General features: G+C 42.2%; 2 protein-coding genes across 6 annotated transcripts in view; one reads left to right on the top strand and one right to left on the bottom strand.

Annotated features, from left to right (window-relative positions):
• ESCO1 (establishment of sister chromatid cohesion N-acetyltransferase 1) overlaps window positions 1-2,719 on the top strand; it is a 33,205-nt gene extending 30,486 nt beyond the window's left edge. Inside the window, exon 12 of the mRNA XM_030943246.1 lies at window positions 1,721-2,719. Coding sequence (XP_030799106.1) covers window positions 1,721-1,868 — 148 coding nt within the window. The 3' untranslated portion in view covers window positions 1,869-2,719. The remainder of the gene's footprint in view (window positions 1-1,720) is intronic.
• Window positions 2,720-3,082: 363 nt separating this feature from the next.
• Window positions 3,083-21,057, bottom strand: part of GREB1L (GREB1 like retinoic acid receptor coactivator) — a 132,151-nt gene continuing 114,176 nt past the window's right edge. For all 5 annotated transcript variants that reach the window (XM_030969324.1, XM_030969348.1, XM_030969341.1 and 2 more), the window contains 12 exons: window positions 20,044-20,606; window positions 19,532-19,634; window positions 16,511-16,666; window positions 16,164-16,303; window positions 14,262-14,423; window positions 13,745-13,949; window positions 12,898-13,063; window positions 11,985-12,212; window positions 10,508-10,649; window positions 9,176-9,376; window positions 7,327-7,465; window positions 3,083-5,971 (listed from right to left, as the gene is read on the bottom strand). In XM_030969324.1, the coding sequence (XP_030825184.1) occupies window positions 5,808-5,971; window positions 7,327-7,465; window positions 9,176-9,376; window positions 10,508-10,649; window positions 11,985-12,212; window positions 12,898-13,063; window positions 13,745-13,949; window positions 14,262-14,423; window positions 16,164-16,303; window positions 16,511-16,666; window positions 19,532-19,634; window positions 20,044-20,606 (2,369 nt within the window). In that variant the 3' untranslated portion in view covers window positions 3,083-5,807. The remainder of the gene's footprint in view (window positions 5,972-7,326; window positions 7,466-9,175; window positions 9,377-10,507; window positions 10,650-11,984; window positions 12,213-12,897; window positions 13,064-13,744; window positions 13,950-14,261; window positions 14,424-16,163; window positions 16,304-16,510; window positions 16,667-19,531; window positions 19,635-20,043; window positions 20,607-21,057) is intronic.

The raw sequence follows: 21,057 nt of genomic DNA, 5'->3' as shown, positions 1-21,057 counted from the left end.
TTCTAAATAATGGCAAGAACTGCTCGAATCTTAACGATGGCTGGGCTGTCAGGTTTGTGCTTGCCTCATCTTGTTGGAGTTTCTAGAACGGATACTGCTGTCTCTGCCAGTCCTCACCCCCTTGGGTATTTGGAGAGCTCAGCAAAGCTGTTTTGCCATGCACAATTCATCTTGCCCAGCTGGTGGAGCAAATCATGATCAGATCATGTTTTGGCTGACCTATTGACAGTAAAGCTGTATTCACATAAGTGTATTAACTTGATGATTTGCTTATGTTTTTGGCAGATTTTTAATAGTGTGTTCCGTAGCTTCCTAGAAACTATTTCTAAAGGAAAGATTTCTCTCCCAAAATGATGCTGAAGTTACTTCCTCAGCTACAGCCCTAAAGGACCTTTAGAATCAATTTTGATGACCTGTTCCAGATAGTGAGGCCTCAGTTTTCCTCGTTACTATGCAGAGCACCTCCCCTTTTGCTGTGCTCTGGGGCTTGTTTGGCCTTCCAGTAGCTCATTGCTGTATTCACTAAAAACTTCTGCATTATTCTGGTGCATTACTGGTTGTAGAAAGGTCTGATGAGCTCTAGAGCTGGTGTAGATGAGGGAGCCTAGGAAGTTGCAGAAGGCAAAGGAGAGGAGTGAGACTTGCTTTGGGATGGCAGTAAGCACTTATATCTGTTCAGCAGCCTAAACCTAAACATTTTCCATAGCAAAAGGTACTTGGAATGGGATAATTTTGGTAACCAGCAAAATCCTGACTTCAAAATGTTGAAGGCATCGTAACAGACCGAGGTTCATTTTGAGAATGTCTGCCCCATTTCACTCAGGCTATCACAGTACCTTGGAGTCACAGAAATCTGGTCAGTCTTAACCTTGCAAAATCATCTTCCTGAACACATGAAAGAGAAGAGAATAAAGCTGGTAGTAATTAAAAAGGATTCTGTTCTTATTATGTTTTTCTCAGTATTTAATGGTGATGTCTGTATGAGTGAAGCTCCTGCTTGCTCTTTAAGTACATTTCTGGTTATTTTATAGAAACGAAAGTACTTAAGTCTAAAGGGAGTTTCTTCTGTTTCTAAGGATAAAATAACACCTCCCCTTTAAGACCAATTGAGGTCTTAAACCCTGAATTTAGTTTTCTAAAATTGCTCACACAGCCAGCTAGAGAATTAGAATGCTATCACTTGATTCCCACTCTCCCTTCAAATAAGACTAAAGCATACAGGAAATACTCTTCATGAACAAGTTAGTTCTTTATTTTTGTATAGTTAATTACTGAATGTGTATTTAGAAATTATGCCTTGGGGTTGGTCCCTCAAGGCCTCTCCATAAGCACCCCAACTTGATTCATAGCTTGTTTTCATTCCCAGTGATTGTAGTCACAGCCCTAGTGGTCTCTTTTCTATTAAAAAATCTTTGGAATTAATTCAAACTTTTTATTTTGAACTCTGAATTTGAACTCTTGATGTAATTGTTCTGTACAAATATTCCTTCTAAAACACCAGACCCTTATAAAACCCCCTCCCAGAGCAAGTGGTCCTTCTTGCTGTTTGGAAGGAGGAGATAAATCCTATAAATAGACCCATCTCCTACTATCAGAACTTTTTCCTTTTGAGTGTGTGCCACTTAATTAATCGTTTGTCACCTACTACCATAAATATTTTTCATGATTCTCTGAGGGTAATTATCTTCTTTAATTTTTCCTTTTTCCCTCTTGTAAACAGGAGCAACTTCATATATGGCTCATACTTAAGCAAGGAAGAAATTGCTTTCTCTGACCCCACTCCTGATGGAAAGCTCTTTGCAACACAGTACTGTGGCACTGGCCAGTTCCTGGTATACAACTTCCTCAATGGACAGCACCAGACTTAACTGCTCTGCAGGAATTCTGTTTTTACTGGAGACTTCTGCCAAACTGCATGGAGTGGGTGCAGACCTTCAGCAGAAGCCAGGGCCATTTTTATTACAGTGAACTCAGGACTGGTAACAACCAAACGGTTGTACTATTTTATTAAAATTGTAAACAATGCAGTAATAGGCTAACTTTGTTTTTTTAAAAGAAAGATATTTTATTAACTTTTACAAAAGTTTGATTGTATTTTATCTAGTTATTCATGTTTACATGCAGCAGAAAATTGTTCATAGTGGACTGTAAACTAATGCAAAGACTCTAGTCTGGCTGACGAGTACATGCTGAAGTTCTTACTGAGGTGATATACCAGTGCTTCCCAGTACTGGAGTGCTGGGCTCCTGCCCCAGCTCCCACTACCAGCACTTGTCTGACAGAGTCCCAGGCTGTGCCCAGTGGAATTGGGGCAGGAAGTGTGGGCAACAACCCTTACAGGCCTTCCAGTGCCTTCCGGGGTGCCCCTGTACCCTGCTCCCTGGCAGCAGCATCGGAATCCTGTTGTGGCCCCTGTCCCCTTCTCCCCCAGATTAGTTTTGGAGTAAAAGGTGGAATGAAAAGCCCAAGGACTGGTGTACTTGTCATTCTTCAAGTATTGTACTGAGTATATACCTTTGTTAGTGGACTTCACTTTGATACTTGTCACTCCCTCATAAATCTCTCCTCTTTCAAAGGGTTTGTATGTTGAAAAACTGCTGTGGCCTTTCTTGATCTGTACATAATGTAGATAGATTAAAAATAAAATACTTGATAGCTTTTTTAAAGTTACTCTGTATAATACTAAGTGTGAATGAATCTTCAGTGTATTTCATACTTTTCTTGGTGGGAAAAACATAACATGCTGAAGATCAATGCCCTCAGGAGCTCTGGATCAAGACCATCCTCATAAACGTTTATAGTGAGGTGAGGTGAGTGGGGATACCTTCAGTCTTGCGTAACAGTTTAAAACCCTAATGAAAGATGGGAAAGATTTCGTTAAACTTAGCATTTGTTTCCATTTTGGAACCTGTGTGCAGTCAGGATGTACTTGTTCATGGTGTGCTGTCCTTAGCCTTGGTCTAGAGCTCAAGCAAAGACCTGGCACCACATCCCAAACAATACTCAAGAGTACTTAAAGCTGGAGTAGCAGAACAGTGCTGAATTCTGGGTTGCAGAGATTGTTTGTTTCCAAGCTGCCACATGTAATTTCCATGGGGATTGTCAGCAGCCTGTAAAGAGCTTTGGCAGAAAAGCAGTGCAGGTGCACAGGAACTCTAGAAGTGATCCTCTGTGGTGGGCTCAGAAAGGAAGAGCAGGACCCATTAAGAGAGATGCAGTCTGAAATGGTAACTTAATATATTCAAATTTAATGAAAGCACATTATAAACATACCATAGCCACAACTTCAGACAGTTTCAGTTCATAAACAGTAACATGAGGTAGACTGACTAGTGAAGCTAGATTCACCAAGTTTTTGGTTAAGAAAACTTTACACTAGGAAAGCAACGTTTTCAACCCTCTTCAAAAAGTCACAAAAAGCAATTACATAAGTTAAGCAAAAAGCATCTGCATATGATTCTTTAAATCTCAGTTTACATTCAGTTTTAACCTGTGAATAGACAAGAACATCTACAGGTAAAGTATAACGCTGGCCAATTTTCATACATTCATAAGAATGGCCTTAATGGCAAGTCTTAAAACCAAAATGGAATAGCAATCATGTGCCTGTCAACCAAGGGTCTCCTTTGCCAGGAATTCACAGGCAGCCAGTTTAAAGTGTTCCATGGGACAGGCCTGTGCTGTTGGGGCTGGTGTAGTGCACTCTGGCCAGAGCATTACCAAAACTCCTTGCTTCCATAGGGGACAGCACTAAGGAAATGGGTGTACTATTAGCTGGTAAAGGCAAGCAAATACACTGATTTTCTAAATGCACTCTCAGCCCTCAGGATGATATTGCTCTGCTCCACCAGTGGGCTAGCTCCTCCTGGTAGTCTCAGCACCTGGAATTTTAAGAACTTAGTGCAAACATCAAATACACGAACAAAAAGGAAACCATTTTTGAACATGTAATACCTGTCACTTTTCTACACCATGCTAAGACTTGGGGCTGGCCTTAAGCCCTCTGGCAAAACCAGAGCTACTGGAATACATTCAGGCATGTAGCAAACGCTGCAAGAATCATCTTGTATATCCCTACATCTTCCCAGTGTTAAAATAGCTAAGGCAGGTTGTATCTGAAGGAAAATAAAAATAGATTTACTAAAAGGGGTTGTTCGTGTGAAATTTGCTAAATTTACGGCATCAGAAATAATGCTACATCAACACAGACATATGCAAACCATTTTACTTTGGCCTCTGTCAAATATATTATGTTTATTCATCTGTAAACATCTCTTCACAAGATAAAAAAAGTTGCTTAATTAACACTATGCCTTAAAAAAAATGCAGCTTTGGCAGGTCCTTCTGTAATGACTGCAGGTCAGGTATAAAGATGCATTAATTTCACTGCTTTTTTGGGGAGTAAATTCATATTCCTGAATAGCCTTTAAGAACACTCTGCATTTTTCTTATTGATAGAGGGGGTCATGATGTGCAGAAAGATGATTGTTGGGGGGTGTGTGTGCAAACCTCAGTGAGACACCACCTGCTGAGTGTGAGAGGAGCAGAGCCCTGCTGCATACACCTCTGACAGCCAAATGCTGCGGCATTGAGTTAATTCCGGAACACCTTCACAAGGATCAGTATTGCAGCTGGAAATACAACAGTGTGTGGCTGCTGCAGAGCCAGTGTTCACAGAGGTACGTGGATGATGGTTTCAGGTGATGTGTTCACACATCTCTGCTGCTGGAGAGTCCTGAGCAGTCCCAGCTCCCTGGGATTTCTCCTCTGCTCCCCTCCTTGGAGCTACAGTGGAATACTTTCTGTTTCTCTTGGGTCCAGCTCAGGCACTGTTATTCTCCTGCGCATTTCTTGCTGTGTTGCTTCATACAGGGTTCAACTCAGACCTGATCTCAGCTCTGCAGCCAACTGGAGTTGAGTGTAAAGGAAATGGAGAGGGAGTTGCAGGCAGTCCACCACAAAGGCACCGGACAACAGGAGGATGCATTTCCATACACAAAGAGGGATGGACTGCAAGTTTCCAAAGCTCTGAGGAGAGTGAGAAACTGAGGGTGATTTGCTGGGAAGTTACTCTGGCCTCTAACTGAAGAGAACAGCTCTGAGCAGCCTTTTGTTTTGGGCCCTGGAGCTGAGGAGGGGGTGCCTGCTGGGGCAAAATACCATTGCTATGGGTGCACAGTGCCTGCCATGCATTTGCCCATTTGTTCAGGTTTAAGTAGTAAACTTCGAACACCTGTGGAAATTTTGCCAAAGACAGTTTCAATACGTACACAATTACAAATTTTAAACTAACACTGCACAGAGAACAAGACTATTACTCGTAATACAAATATCTACTTTATATTGTAGTTTCAAACCCCTGAGTATTCCTGTACCACAGCACAGAGCTGAAGAGACGCGGTGGGCTCTCCTCCACCTATCTTTGATAAATTCCACGTGCTAGGGTGCGTTTCATGTAACACATTCAAGCTTACAGCTGCAAGAGGGGAGCAGCTTCTTCCCCTAACTCAGCTGAATATAAAAAGGATTCTTCTTTGACAAAACATCCTCTTCCCAGATCCTACAGCTTAGTTGGCCGTGTGATTGGTGTCAGTGGTTGTGAATGATGTGAAAATAACTGGAATCCAGGATCCTTTAAATCATAACCGATGTGGTAATTTTACCCCAAAGAATAAAGCTACTTCAGAATGTGGGGAATCCTTTAGAGCAGTCAAGATAAATATTGGTTGCACTTTGCTCCACAGTGATTGTACTTTTTAAAAAAAAAAGTTCTTTTTTTTCTTTTGTTAGTGGTGTCTCAGCGAAGCTTATATGTGGCGTCCCGTAAGGAAATAGAGTGGTTCATCATCACTGCTGTTTGCAGTTTGAAACTCATCCCGAAGTCGGAACTGCCACTCATCCTCCAGCTCCAAGCGGACTATTGTCTGCCGTAGCGAGCTTCTGTCTTGGCATATGACACACAGGGTGGCACCTTCAATTGAAAAGCACGTTAGATTCTTGAGGTACAACAACAACAACTCATTTCCTTCACTGATTTTCCCAAGATACTTTAAAGAAATCTCTGCTGCTAGGGAGGAAAAAAGTAGTATTAGAAGAGTCTGTCACCAACTAGTGATATCACCATCAGCCAGTCCAGGCTCAGATCAATCCTTTGAGCCTCAGGGCAGAAATGAATGTGTCCATTTGCAGGAAGGCACAGACACGGAGAAGCAAGTACGGTGTAGGGTGTGCTTTGGATCACAGGATGTCACTGCCTGACAGGCAGTGCTAATACTGTCAACTGCAGCACAGAGAACATTAACTAGATCTTTAAATTACTACTGATAATTGAGCCCAAATAATAAAGCCTACTTTTTTGTTTATTTCATAGAACATTTGGGTTTGTAGAAGATCAATGATGAAATTCTACAAAGCCAAACCAATCTCACAACTGACTTAAGAAAATCCACTGACTTCCTTAAGTATGAGAGCTGTCCTTGCTAAAGCATTCTAAGAGTCTGCAATTTCTTCTTTGGCTTAAGAAACTTACAAACTTTGTTCCACCTGGTGTTACACATGATCATTTAATAAGCAGGAGAACTGGACACCTTCAGGACCATCTCCATCACATCTTTGTGCCTTCTTCCTCTGTCCCTGCCCTGCAGGGCCCAAGGGGGCAGAGGAGCAAACTTCAAAATATGGTTCTTGGAACTGGCTGAGGGTCATCCCTATGGTAGCCCTGCACATGCACTATCCTCAGTCAGCAAGAGAGAGAAACAGCTCAGCTGTGCCACCACAACTGCACTGGAGCTCTGCAACAGACTTCAGCATTACTGAATTCCTCTGGCAATTTGCTAATTGCCAGCATTAAGACAATAAATATTTTTATGAGGTTTATCAAGTTCTGGTGAGGCAGACCAAATCGTCCTTCAGCTAAAAGCCTTCCTTATTTACAGAACTGAAGATTTACTGCCATTATAGACTGATTGCCAGAGCAGAATTTCCTGTCCTCATCACTAACATCTGTGCTCACAACTCTCAAGTTGCTGACTGCACAATTCACTGCCTGATTTCCAAAATCCTTGCTGATGTCCCTTTAAAATAACTTAATGAATGTCATTTATCAACGCTTACCTAAGGTTCAATTATCTGCCAACAGGAACAGAAGTTTCATACACCCCTCAAAAACCACTCCATCTATTTATTTTGAAAACAGTGCCAAAACAAACTGTGAAAATAATGGAGCTGTTTAATCAAGCTGTTTATTCCTCTGCCTTTCCCTTTTCATCCATGCTATTATTAGTTGGAGAGAGGCAGCCAGGATGCCCAGCAGAGAAGTGAGGTTACCTTTGAGAAACCTGAACCGCTTGAGGAGGTCTGCACCGACGAAGGAGTCGCAGAGATAGAGCAGAAGTCCACTGAAGAACACCCCTTCACAGTTGACATTGACTGAGTGGGGGCGAGAGCTAATGTAGCATATGGCCACCTGAAACACAAGGGGGAAAGAAATGCTTTCTGTCTCAGAAATGTCTAAGGATGACTTATATGGAATGGAATATAGCTTAGTGATAACAGGCAAGTCAGCTGGTGCTCTGATAAAAATCCAATCCAACAAGATTGCAGTACTGAGCAAACTTTCCCAAAGAAGTAACACACGGAATAAACCTCTAGATTCAAATTTGGTCATCAAGTCTGCAACACATTATTTCTGTAATTCAGTTTGATTTTTTTTCTTCTACGAATTACCTGCGTATAATGACTATATAGATTATACAGGTTATTCTAATAAGGATACATTTATCAAACAAAGTGATTCCATAAGAAGGGGAAATCCTGGTGCTTTGGGTTCCAAGTACTCTTGTGTCTCAGTGCTGTGATGGCTGTTATATAACAAAGGGTGCCTCCTCTATCTTACCACTGACCTCCATAAAATTTGTCTGAACAGCACCCTTGTTAGACACTGACCCTGCTCCAGACCCACTTCAAGCTGACCATTAGGTTCAAAAATTCTAAATTCCCCACCTACAGACATCTAGAACATATTTGCAAAAATCTAATTTCCTTGAAACTCAGGTTCATAAAAACAGAAGCATCAAAGGATGAACACCAGGTTTTGTCAAGAATGGCATCACTTTCTGGTTTTTGCTTTGTATGAAATATTATTTCAGACAGACATGCCCAATTCCTTTGCAAATTACAGAATTGTTTAGGTTACACTCATCAAGATCCCACTGTTATCATGGGTCCATGAGATCCAAGATCACTGACTCCAGCAGTTAACCCAGCACTTCCAAGTTCACCACTAAACCATGTTACCAAATGCCAGATCTACACAACTTTTAAATTCCTCCTGGAATGGTGAACCCACCACTACTCTAGGTAGTCTGTTCCATGGAGAAATTTTTCTCAATATCCAATCTAAACCTCCCCTGGCACAACTTGAGGTTGTTCCCCCTTGTCCCATCGTTTGTCACCTGGCAGAAGAGGCAGAAGCCCAGCTGGCTCCAGCCTCCTTTAAGGTGGTTGTAGAGATTGATAAGGTCTCTCTTGAGCCTCCTTTTCTCCAGGCTAAACACCCCCAGCTCCCTCAGCTGCTTCTCATCAGACTTGTGCTCCAGATCCTTCACCATCTTCACTGCCCTTCTCTGGACACGCTCCAGCACCTCAATGTTCTTCCTGAACTAAGGGGCCCAAACCTGAATACAGGATTTGAGGTGTGGCCTCCCCTGTGAGTACAAGGGAATGACCCCCTCACTGGTCCTGCTGGCCACACTGTTGCTGATCCAGGCCAGGATGCTATTGGCCTTCTTGGCCACTTGGGCACACCCTGGCTCATGTTCAGCTGCTGTCAGCCAGCACCCTCAGGTCCTCTTCCTTTGTGCAGCTTCCCAGCTACTCTACCCCAAGCCTGCAGCACTGCATGGAGTTGTTGGACTCAAGTGCAGGACCTGGGACAGCCCAGCAGTCACATTAATCCATCACAGACCTCTGGTCTCTACCCACACCAGCCAGCTGGAGGCTTCACCACCAGCTCCTCCAGTGGATTGGTCCTTTACTTCCAGCAGCAGAATCTGTTTGAGACCAAAGTCTTCAAGCATTACCCTTGATGCTGAGGAAGGGCATTTCAACACAACAAAGGTATTGAAGTAAAGGTTTGCATTTTCTTGTCCCCATCATCCCTGCAAATCTCTTGTACCTCCAGCCCGATGTTCAGGTAGCAGTCGATGGCCAATACCGGGTTCTTGAAGTTGTGGATGGCCTTGGGGAAGAGTTTGTAGGTTGCATATTGTAGGAATTTCTCCAGGAGGAACTGAGACGGGGCTGCCAACAATGTGTGCTCGCTGTCAGGGGCACAGACGTACTGAAGAGGCATTATTGGTGCCACGCTGTCTGAGACCTGCAGTGAAACCAAGGGGAACCCTTTTAACCCACCTACTCTGTGTACTTGATCTGCTGGAGTTCCTCTAACTGGGGAAGGGACTGCCATGACAGAGCAGGAAGAGAGAGAAGAGGAACAAAAGGATCAAAACTCCCCATTCGATTTTCACATTGCACCAAAGCACAGAAATAAATTAATTCCTCATTCTCTGCTTGCTATGTACTTCCGTGGATATCTGCTTGCCTAAAGAAGGGACATAAAATGTGGAGTTCAAACTGTCCCAGTGGCCTTCATCCTGCCTTACTTCTGGGCATTATATGATATTACATACTCCTGGTGTGGAGTCATCCATAAAAATGGATGTTTTCTATGTTTTCTTGTTTTCTATGGAGTTTTCTCATAGGCCAGTCTGTTACTACAGATTCCACTGCAACCACAAGAAAAGAAAAATCAGAAAATGATCTTAAAAAATACTTAAACCCAAAAATACTTAAACCCAGAGTTTAGTCAGTTAAATTGTGAAGTATGGGAGGTGTTTTTTTAAAAGGAAGATGGTGTGGGATGTGTTCAAAACCACCAGGAACACAAACTGTAAGATTCCTAGATTAAAGACAATCCTTTGAAACACACCTCCATTTAAAGCTGGAATAGGTGTAACATACTCTGTGTAAAATATTTGATATATTTTTATAAATACTTGGATTTCCTGGGGGGATTTCAGAAGGTTGCAGTTTTCAGAGCCTTTCTTCAGCCTAGTTCTTGTTAGGAAGTGCAAGGACTGAAAGTCATCACAAACCAGCAAACACCAGAAACTTGTGGCTGTGCTGAATTTTAAAAACTGAATCTGCTACAACTTGCTTGCTTTGGATCAGAGTCTGCAAAATCTTCCTCTATCAGAGATACCACTGAAGAGCTAGACCAAACTCTTCCCAATCTCAGTCCATCTTCTAATAGATTAGGAGGATTTTTAGTAATTTATGAATAGCAAAATGTTTCTCATTTTCTATTTTTGATGTGGCAGCCCTACCATGGATTAAGCCATGAATGTCCAACATCAAAGAAGCACAAAATAAATGTAAAGTACTAGAGAATTCGTGATTTCTAGGGAAAACAGGTCCTGATCTTATCCCTCAAGTACACCAGACTTACCATGATTTTTGGCTTAACAACAAAGTCCTTTTGTCCTCCAACCTGAATATGTTTCTTCATGACACTGAAGTTGTTGAAGCGGCAGATGAGGAGGCCACTGCTGTTGGTCCTCAGATTAAAATCCACATCTTCACAGAAGTACCTGGACATTAAACACAAGGATCACTAAACCAGCTGTGTGGTTGCTGTGCACAACCTTCACACACCCCCTGCTGAAATGCACCACTGCGGGCTCAGCAGAGAGTTCTGGAGATCATCTGATACGGTGCCAGTACACATTTTCTGCAGAGTTCCAAAGACTCATTCCTTCAATGCGCTCCTGGTCTAGGAAAGCAGCTGCTGGTCACCCTAAACCCAAACTAATCTTCACTTTTCAGTGTGCCTGTGTGCTTCTTCCCCACACCAAATCTGGATTGTGCTCTCATGCTCATCACACACTGGCATCAAACATTTTCTCCCCACCCTTTACTAATTTTTTTAAAATTCTTTTTATGTTTGGGGTTTTTTGTGTTATGTATTTTGGACTTGGCAGAAGTTCTGCAGTGACCAACCTCCACCTCTGAACAAACCAGTTCCATATGACATATTTCTCCATAAACTGGAATCAAGGGGTAAAATATGGCTTTAACAAATACTTGGCTATGGGAGAAAAAGCTGCTGGGAAAGTAACCCTAGTCCTCCACTATTCATGATGTTGTTCATTTCTATGGGCTGACTCCCACCTCATGAGTCAACCTGACACAGAAGTCACACCAGCTTGCACTGACAGGCTCCAGTTCCTTGCTTAAACACACAGGATCCCTGGAAATAGCAGCAGGAGCCCAAGGTGAGAAGCACCAGGGCCATTTATGGCCAGCAGAGACAGGGTTTATTTGGAACTCACTTGTCTGGGGAGAAGAATTATCGGGTATTTCTTCAATCTGTGATGAGAGCTAGCAATAAAGGCCCATGATACGGCTGGTTTATTGCAAATGCTTTAGCATGAAGTCAGGTGAGCACAGGGGTGGGGAGGAAGGAAATAGTAGAAATGTTTTCATCTGTTTTTCTTGCAAACTCAAGTGACAGCAGGGAGGAGAGCTATCTCTGAAGGAAATACAAGGAATCCCTCCCTCTAGGCACTCTGGAAACTCCCCATTCTTCTTGTAACTGATGCCATTTTGGCTCCTTTCTTGTACTTTTGGTGTCCCAAATATTTTTTCTCCTCAAGTTTCTTCTTTCCTCACTTTCTCAGTCCTCTGAAGCCCTTCCTTGCCCTTGATCTATCTTTCCCAGGTTTTCTTGGCTTGTAGCAGGTTTATTTTGATGCCTTACTCATTCAGATGAAACATGTATCACACAGTGTTTTATTTTTGTGATTGTGCACTCATTACCTAAAGCAGGATATTTTTGTTTATCTCAACAGCATTCAGAAACATTGTGACAAGGTTATTATCAAGCCAATATGCTATTTTTCCACAGATATATATGTGCTGCCTACCTGTTTAGGTCATATTGCACATTCTGGGTCAGGTCTATGTTGAGCAGTATAAAATCACGCACATGGCACCTGGAGAACGGAGCCTTTGGTTTCCTGGTGTTCAGCTTGCTGTTCCATTTCTGAACACCCAGTATTGCATAATGAACAATTTTGGGAGTGGCTTCAATGTGTTGGAGGACGCTTTTCAAAGACACATTCTTGCTGAAACTCCCAGGCTCCAGGGACTGGCTGCAAAACATGATCATACACAACACACAAACATATTTTATTATTTTTATATTACATACACTGCATATATATACATGTGTGTGTATAAAAAGGACCGAAAAATTCCATTGACGACTGAGAATGTTTACTCACACAAATTAAGACTTTTTAGCAACAGGCAACTAATTTCACCTCATCAGGGCAACCATTCAGAAAATGAGCCTTTCAGCAGAATAAGCTCTTACACAGCAATTTAGAAAGGTAAAAGAAGTCACCTTACACATAATTTTTGGAATGCTATTTTCTCTGTACTGGACAGTGTAAGCACTGAGAAGGTCAAGAGCTTAATGCCTTCTAAGTTCCGCAAATAAACTGTTTGCCCTGAGAAAAAGAAATTGAATCAAAAGAAAGTAACATATTGAAAAATCACTCAAACAGTCACTAGAAAGAAGAGTGGCTCTAGGCAAAGAACAAACACAAACAGAGGTCTGTTGGAGGTACTGACACAGATGTAAGGGCACAGTCATGTGGAAGTGTTCAACAGCAGGTGTTGAACTGAATGCTGGTGGCCAACAAGACAAACATTCGGCCTTCCTACTGCTCTGATGCTGGCATCCCTGCCAGATGTTGGAAATGATCCTTGGTCACAGATGTGCTGCTGGCAGTGCTGGAGCAGTGCAAGGAGCCAGCACGGATGGGTACCAACCTGGATGGCTCGTGGGGACTGTGCATGTTCCACAGGACACAGGAGTCATCCATGACCACAATGAAGGGCCACACGCACTGGCGCTTCACTCCCAGCTCCTCCAAGCGGTTTCGTTCCAGTTCCAGGTTGTGGTAGGAAAGTTCCTTAATAAGAAACCTGGCAGCACCTAAGGAAATACCATAAAGAAGATGTACAGATATCTTTATTAGACTTTATCACTCTTTCCAGAGAAAGGTAACACAAACATCTGCAGTCATTATCCTTTCTGAACTTAGTGCTTATATCACCTTAGTTTGAAAAGAAATCTGTATGTCCCTTTTGCAGTGTGATTAAATCCACAAGGCAGATTCCAAGAAGACAGGATGCTCTAAGATACTCTGCAGAACACAATTCTCAGGGTATTAATGAAGTAATTTGAACCAAGAAGGGGCTAAGATTCTAAAACTGAAGCTACTTAAAACTTCTTGCAGAATAAACTCAGTATCCATGAAAACAAATTCCAAAGTTCAAGCCCCCAGTGTTCAACTGCAGTTAATATTTACCTTCTGCTAACTAAAACATTGCCATTTGAATATGTGTAAACCATCTAGAATTTACACAGCAGGGTTGAGTAAAATGAGTGAATATGGCCCATGAAACATCAGACTTTAAGCTGAGAAGGCAGTGATCCATGCAAACATATATTCCATGCCCCCGACAGCAGTTCTTCCACATTTCTGCACAGACATTGCTGCTGTTATCACAGGAGCTATGTGAGGAGATGCTGCATTTCCTGCAACAGCATGATCCACATTGTCCAACGTAGATTTTGGTGCCTTCACAGCAACGCATTGATGGTGTCTCTTACCAACTCCAGCGTTGTTGAACATGCCTGGCAGGACAAGCATGATGTGATTGGGCCAGTATTTTCGGTAAAGTGGCATTTCATACTCCTTGACTACCAGCAGGTGCAGGTGGCTGATGCCTTCCATGGCATGGTAGAGGTTCAAGAGTCCATGCTCATGACGTCCACTCGATGGGGTGAAGATAGGACTCTTGACTGCATTCAAATTCTGCTGGAACACAAGGTATTTTGGCAACATTAGGGTGAAAAAGCAGGTTATTCCTGGTAGGAACTTCCATTTGTTTATTTTTTATACCAGATTTTAACATCACTGATTATTGCTGCACATATGAACTGGACACTAGGAATGGAAAAAAAGGACGTTTGCCCCCAAAAAACCCATTCTAAGGATAGTCAGGCAATATTTACACAAAAGACTTCAAAACAAAACGACAACAGAAAAAACCTCCCCCATTAATTTGCATATGTATGTCAAGCTGACTGCAGGCAGCAGATGGGTGAGAGCAGCACACCAACGCACCTTGTCAGAAACGAGTGGGAGTCGCATGCTTTCGAGATGTTTTCCCTGTTTGCTGAAGACAAAATGGTTCTCTTTGGACTTGGGGATTATAAAATGCAGCTGAACCTCTTCTCCCAGCATCGAGGATGAAAATGTGAATGCATGCAGAGTGGAGTCAGACACCTGAAGACAAACAAGCAGCAAAAACAGGTTTCCAAGCAGGCAACACATAAGGAGTATGTAAGGAGGAGGAGTTCTTACAGTCACAGTACTGGAAGCCATCAGAGAAGAACATCCAAACCACTCTCCCTCAGTAACCATGTTCATCACAATAAGGTACATTACTGAGGCCTTGCTGTTAAAGGAATCAGCTTTCTGTACCAGTAATGGTCTTTATCCAAACGGGACTCTTCTGAAGTCCATTTCAGCTAGGAATTACTTCTCAGTATTTACAAAGAGAAGTCAAATATACAGATACATACATACACACACACACACATACACAAACATGCATACATACCAGGAAAAAACTGTCCAAATCAATTTACCTAGAAGATTCAAAGAGCAGTGCAGTATGTGGGGGTGCCTCCACAGCAGCATGCACTGTCATTCAGACACCTCAGCAGGAGCACTACTGTATTGGTGTCAGTATAATATTGTTCCTGTGGCAATACTTTCCTAAGTAGTTGTGTGACCAAAGTAGACCACACAATTAACAAGGCTATGAAGAATTTGCATGAGTTTAAGTTTGCCCAGCCCTTCACTGAACCATGTAAGTGTACACAAATGCCTACACAGCTGATAGATTTCATCCTACAAAAGCATCTGTCTTACTACAAAGTCAAATCACTTACTCTTACCAATGAGTTTCCCATAATCTTTTGCTAAAAATTGAAATGATTAGCCGAAGATGGAAAATGCAAGCAACTTTATTTAGTTTTTGTTAAAGCACTTAAGAATCCCTCTCTCTTCATAATGTTTGCTATACAGTGACTCCCCTTTGAAAGTGTAATTTCCCTGAGCTTTATTATCTTAATTCTATATACGCAGCTCACACTGGCACATAGACGTAGATGTTTATATTTATTAGTACGAGTTATGTTTAACCACATGCACAAAGATAAGTGGAGGGAACAACAGATGTCCTTGGGGAGGATTTGCTTCTGTCAACGGACTTAATGAAGCATGAGGTTTAGATCAGACCTGCTGGTGCTGCTCTGAGGGAACTGGCATTGTGCACTGCCAGGTCATGGTGTCTACACTGCCATATCTTAATAGCAAGCTGCTGGAAAACATTAGCGAGCAAGGAATGAATGAATGGAGATAAGAAATTTCCAGGTAAATTGCTGCTGGTGGTTAAGAAATAATGTGTCAGCTATTAACCAGGAATAATCTTCCTTGCCAGTCTTCTGTGAGCATAACTGTTTGCTTTAGAAATGAAAGGTTTTTTTAACTAAACAGATTAAAATGTTCATTTCTGTCCAGTGACTCATAAGCTACTGCTGAGAAGGATGCACAGTTACATACAAGGCAAGCAAGAAGTAGGCCTTACCATCTCCCATCACAGGTGTGAATGGCTGGCATTTAGGTTAGACAAGCATTTCTCTTAATTTTTACACTCTTCTCCCGTGAGACACTGCAAACCCTCTGGGCAGGCTGAATAATGCTTTGGCTTCAGAAAACTAATCACAATATTCACCCTTTGCCAGAGGCAGCTGCAGAGGAAAACTACTCATGCAGAATGTGCCAGACATAGTTGATGCTCCTGGGTCTGTAGCACAATATCTGCCCTGAGAATGGAAGAATTAAACAATTCCATCTGAGGCAAGGTGAAAGCATGAGTCCTGAGATGAGAGCAGTATGCCTGGAGAGACCACAACAAAAAACCAAGGATGCAGTTTACCCTTAGACCTTGACACCAACCTGTGCAGCAGGATTAATGTCCATGTACTGATGGCACTGCTCACAGTGATGGAAGGTGTTGTAAGCTGCATATTTAGTCAGCATCATGGACACGGTCTCCCTTTTCTTAGGTTCCTCTGATTTTGTTTCTTTGCTTGTTTCTGTGCACAAAGAAAAGAAATAACAAAGAAATTTTAGGAGCATTAAAAAACAGATATTGTGATCCTGGTAATGTGAGGAATACATAAATTATTATTTTCCATTTAATTTTGGAGATTAAAGGTTCTTGTGAACTTGTGTTCAAATGAAACAATAAACACCGAATCTCTGTAGGAAAGTATTCCTTACAAAGTCTACATGTTACTTACCTTGTTTCACTCTTGAGAGTTGCTCTGTGTACACAGGACTTATATTTTTGTACTTAGGGTCATGTACACTCAGGTCGAAAGATATTTTGCTGAAGATCTCAATGTCTGGCCAGTGGTCATTGCTAGACTGAGTAACTTCACTGCCTTCTGAATGATCTGCAACAACACACTTCAGGTAAGCAGAGTCAGATACCCACCAAATGATGCTTATGTGGTGGCTGCTGCTTTACAGTTGCATTGGAACTCACACAGGCACACACACACAGAGCAACATCTCCGAACATCATAAATACTACCAGTGAAATTACATCCACACAAAGCCATTTCAAAGAAACGGCAATTCCTTAGAAACTGTGTGCAGGAGAAGAAGCTTCCTAGGTATCCGTCATGCTGCTGAGGTATAATTCACTCTGGTTTAAGCTTAAAATGCTCAGATGAATGGTCCTATTTGTGCAGAAGGCACAGGTGTAGTAGTTTCGAGCCCCTCTGTGATGGAATGAAGAGCACTGGGCAAATGAGAAGCAAAAGTATCCAAAGGCAGAAGGATGAAAGCATGGAAAGAGAGGCTGTGTATATTTATGAACTAGTAGCTGGTGGTACCTGATAAAGGCAGTAGAAGACACACTCCAGTTACAGAATAGGATGTGGCCAGCAAGGATCAAATGAAACTTTTCTGTATTGAAACAGAGATAAGTCTAAAGTGGAAAATCCAGTTTAAGCAATGGGAATGGTAGAAAACACTGGCCTAAGAAAACAGCTTTGGAATGCAGCTTGAACACGAGTCAATTCAGATTAAAATGAGATGGAAGAACACATGAAAGTAGGTGTGTAACTGAGGTTACTGATTTTAGAAAAGTGAATTCAGGTGAAATGAAGGTTGGTTATATGGACGAGCACATGCTCACCCTACCCTGATGCAAGAGGAGAGACAGTAATCTAAAGAGCTCTGAGTTCATTACTTTGACCTGGATAATATTCAAAATTTGGAGAGGGTGAAGGAAGTAATTAAAGATGTTGAATTAAATGAAAAATGTGATAAAATGCAAATAGGTTGACTAAAGAAATCCTGTGTTACTTTCATTATATGGCTATGAAATACCTATTTCTCTGAGGCAATGAATCTTATCCTTCTGAACTCAAGTACTTGGTATGATACTATAGGACAAATTATTAATGCAGCTGAAGAAAATGGAAAGTGGTTTGTAAATTGAAAGAGTTGACTAAATAGAAGATGGCAGCATGTAACACTGTAAGCATTAAGGCAGGTGAGATTACCAATAAAGTTAAAAGGTCAGTAGAGGGGCACACTGATTAATATTTTCACTAATCTCACCAGCTTAAACAAAAAATTGGCTTAAGTTTGCTGGTGGCATACTCCTAAGAGTCATTGTCAACATGGAGAAGGAATCAAAGATCAGCTGGACAGAATTCAACAGCCTCAACAACTGTAACAACAAAAACTTGGTGATATTTAACAGAAAAAATGTCAGTCATATGTACATTGAAGGATTAATAACAAGCATTTCTGCAGCAGGTTGGGAGCACCTTGGTTGGAAATGACAGAGTTACTGAGAAACCCTGGAGTACCAGCTAAGCATCAATGCCACTGAAAAGGGAGAATGGAAAAGACCATTCATAGGTTTCATCAATCATGGGGCTTTCAGCGGGGGCAGGGAAACACATGAGCTGTTGTAGGCTGGGCTGGTTAAACATTCAGTTCTGCTCACCCATGCACCAGGAGGATAAATTGAAAATAGGTGTGTAGGCCAGAGTACCAAACTGATAAGGAGACTAAAGAGCCTGTCATTTGTGAGAATCCTGTAAGAAGATCCAGACTACCTAGATGAATGCTGAAGGAGAGGTAAGATAGCTGCCTGACCACTCCAAAGAAACAAACCTCAAAGAAGAGAATAAGTAGTTTAATTTAAATTACTATGTTTTCTGGTCCCAAAGAGAATGTGTATAAATGGGACAGAAACATATTTGGGGTGGAGAGAATAAAGTAGTATTTAAAATAATGAGAATACAAGCGCTCTGGAGAAGCATTCTGACAGAAGTAGTGGGAGCAAAAAAGCCACAACCAAAATCCCCAACCAAACCCAAATTGCTCTTCTGCTGGAGTTCCATGCATTCCTGGCAGGGGTATGACACATTGCCATGATCTCAACAGGCCAGTCAGCATGGTGCAGAACATCTCCCGCATTTTGATATTTCATCCTAAGTTTCTGAGGTATTTTAGTTCAAATAACAAGGGAATAATTGCCCCCAAAGCTCAAAATCAAAGGAAAATATATTTTTCTCTTTTCTCTTTTTTTTTCTTTTGCATTAACAACACTGTATGAACAGAAATATTAGTCTTTTCAAAGGTTTAACAAGTACATTTTCAGGATGCCAGTCTAATGGTCATGAGAATTATGTACCAGAACACCATGAAGAGGACTAATTTCTAAAAGGTTTTGCTCTTCTCAAGGCAAAGTCCTGCCATGGCAGCTAATGGATCTGTGAGATCTGACAAATGAGCACAAATTCAAAGAGGATCCCATTCTCCTTTATCCTCAGCATAAAACCTGCAAACTGCAGACAGGAGACAATCTTACTGAAAATGGGTATATAACTTCTAAATACACATAAATAGTAGTTAGGTTTCAGCCAGAACAAAATGTTCTTAAATCTCCTGTCTGCTTAAAAGCAGCTAGCACTTAAAATCCTGCAAGGAGAGAGAACATGGGCAGATGTTGCCCATTTACAGCTTTGGGCTCACTTTCGTTTGAGTGCCACACAAATGTATCAACCCAAAATACATTTAATAGTTCTCAGATAAGCCCATTACAAAGTTTTGGGCTTAAGCCCAAAAGCCCATTACTTTTTTATCAATCTATACTAAAATGTATGCAGACACCAATGGAAAGAACGCAGTAGGTGTAATTCACAGACTTTTTGTGAGCTTAAAAACTTCCTTGCAGACTAATACACAAGCAGGCTCTTTAAGACACATCTTAAGAATACCTACTAAGTACTTACTGGCATTAATCTCTTCTTCATCATACACATCCACTTCCAGCAAGCGGATCAGCATGCGGAAGAGAATCCTTAGGAACTGCAAGTATGAACCAGTCTTTCCAACCTGAGCCAGAGATGGAAAAAAGTCTAAATGCTAACCCAAAGTATACAGTGGAAGTTTGGTAAATTTCAGATAAATGCCTCTGGGCTTACCCCAAAGCTCTGTGTTCAGCTCTGCCTGAAAACACTTTTACTAAATTGGTCTCTGAGCACAACATGGTCACAGCCTGTGTCACTTTGGTATGCAGGGAGATCAGCAGTAATAATTGTTTCTCTCCTGATGACAATGTTATGCCCAGTGCCACCCACATGTATTTCACTTTGGCTAAAACATGACATAAAGCATCACCCTTCCTCTCCTTACCACTTTCAGCATGGACTTAGCCTTAAAATTTGACTTTGATTTTGGATCTCAGAACACATCACTGCAAACTTGGCCCCCTCAGACTGCTGAAAAGGCAGGAGGAACTTACTTGTGGTGGCCCTGTCAAAAGCAGCCTCCGGGGGTGAGAAGTCCTGCTGCCAGATGCCTCGGCCTGATTGCTGAAGTCCGCGTGGTGCTGCCGGGCCGTCGTCCACTGCCTGTAGTACAGGGACTGCTCCTCACTGCTCATGTCCTTGTGCAGCAGAGGCCTCAGGGAGCTCAGCCAAGCCACGTCAGCGTGAGGCAGGAGGGAAGAGGAGGAAGGCAAGTTCCTGTTTTTCTGCGAGCTCAGGAGGCAGTAGGCGGCTTTGGACAGGATGACGATGCGCGGCAGTGCCACACGGAGGGCCTTGCTGTCCTTGGCTGACTGGGCAGGCCATTGGAAGGTCTGGGAGACTGATGACAGGGAGGAGAGCTTGGGAGTGGTGCTGCTGGCCATCTGGTTACCCAGCGAGTCACACTCTTGTTTCAGGGTCTCTCTGGCTGTAAAGCTGGAGTAAGCTCCCTCGTCTACTGAGCTGTGTGCCACAGCCTGGAAGTTCAGGGATGGTGCCTGCTTCTGAGACTTGTCTGCGGCACTCGAGGAGCTCACACCGTTGTCAGCCAGGGAGCCTGGGAAAACAAACAGCAGGCAATGAAAAGTTACTGACTGATGAAAGAAAACCATGAATTCATTTGATCTATGTGACAATCCTCATGTACAAATACTTCTGTTCAGTGAATGCTGCTGTGGCTTAGGTCAGTGATTCACCAGGTAAGAAGAAATCATTTACATCTGTCTGTCCCTTTGGCTGGAGAGGCAAATGCCCTGCTGCAACAGGGGTCAGACTCCAAGTACTCAATCCTCATCTCTATATGCTAGCTACCATTTCCCATCCAGGATTTGGAATTTGATGGTACAATGTTCTGAAAGTCAAGTTTAACAAACCACTGCATACACAGATCAATTGCATCTTCCTTTCTATGAAGAACAGAGCATTTATTTCACTGTAACTTGGGCATGAAGCGGGCTATGTCCCCTCCTCCCTACCTGTCAGGTTTAGTTAGTGTATGGGAAGACCTG

Source organism: Camarhynchus parvulus, chromosome 2 (genome assembly GCF_901933205.1).
Source record: "Camarhynchus parvulus chromosome 2, STF_HiC, whole genome shotgun sequence".
Classification (NCBI taxonomy): domain Eukaryota; kingdom Metazoa; phylum Chordata; class Aves; order Passeriformes; family Thraupidae; genus Camarhynchus; species Camarhynchus parvulus.
Note: the sequence above shows the minus strand (reverse complement) of the source record. Positions and strands in the feature narration are given on the sequence as shown.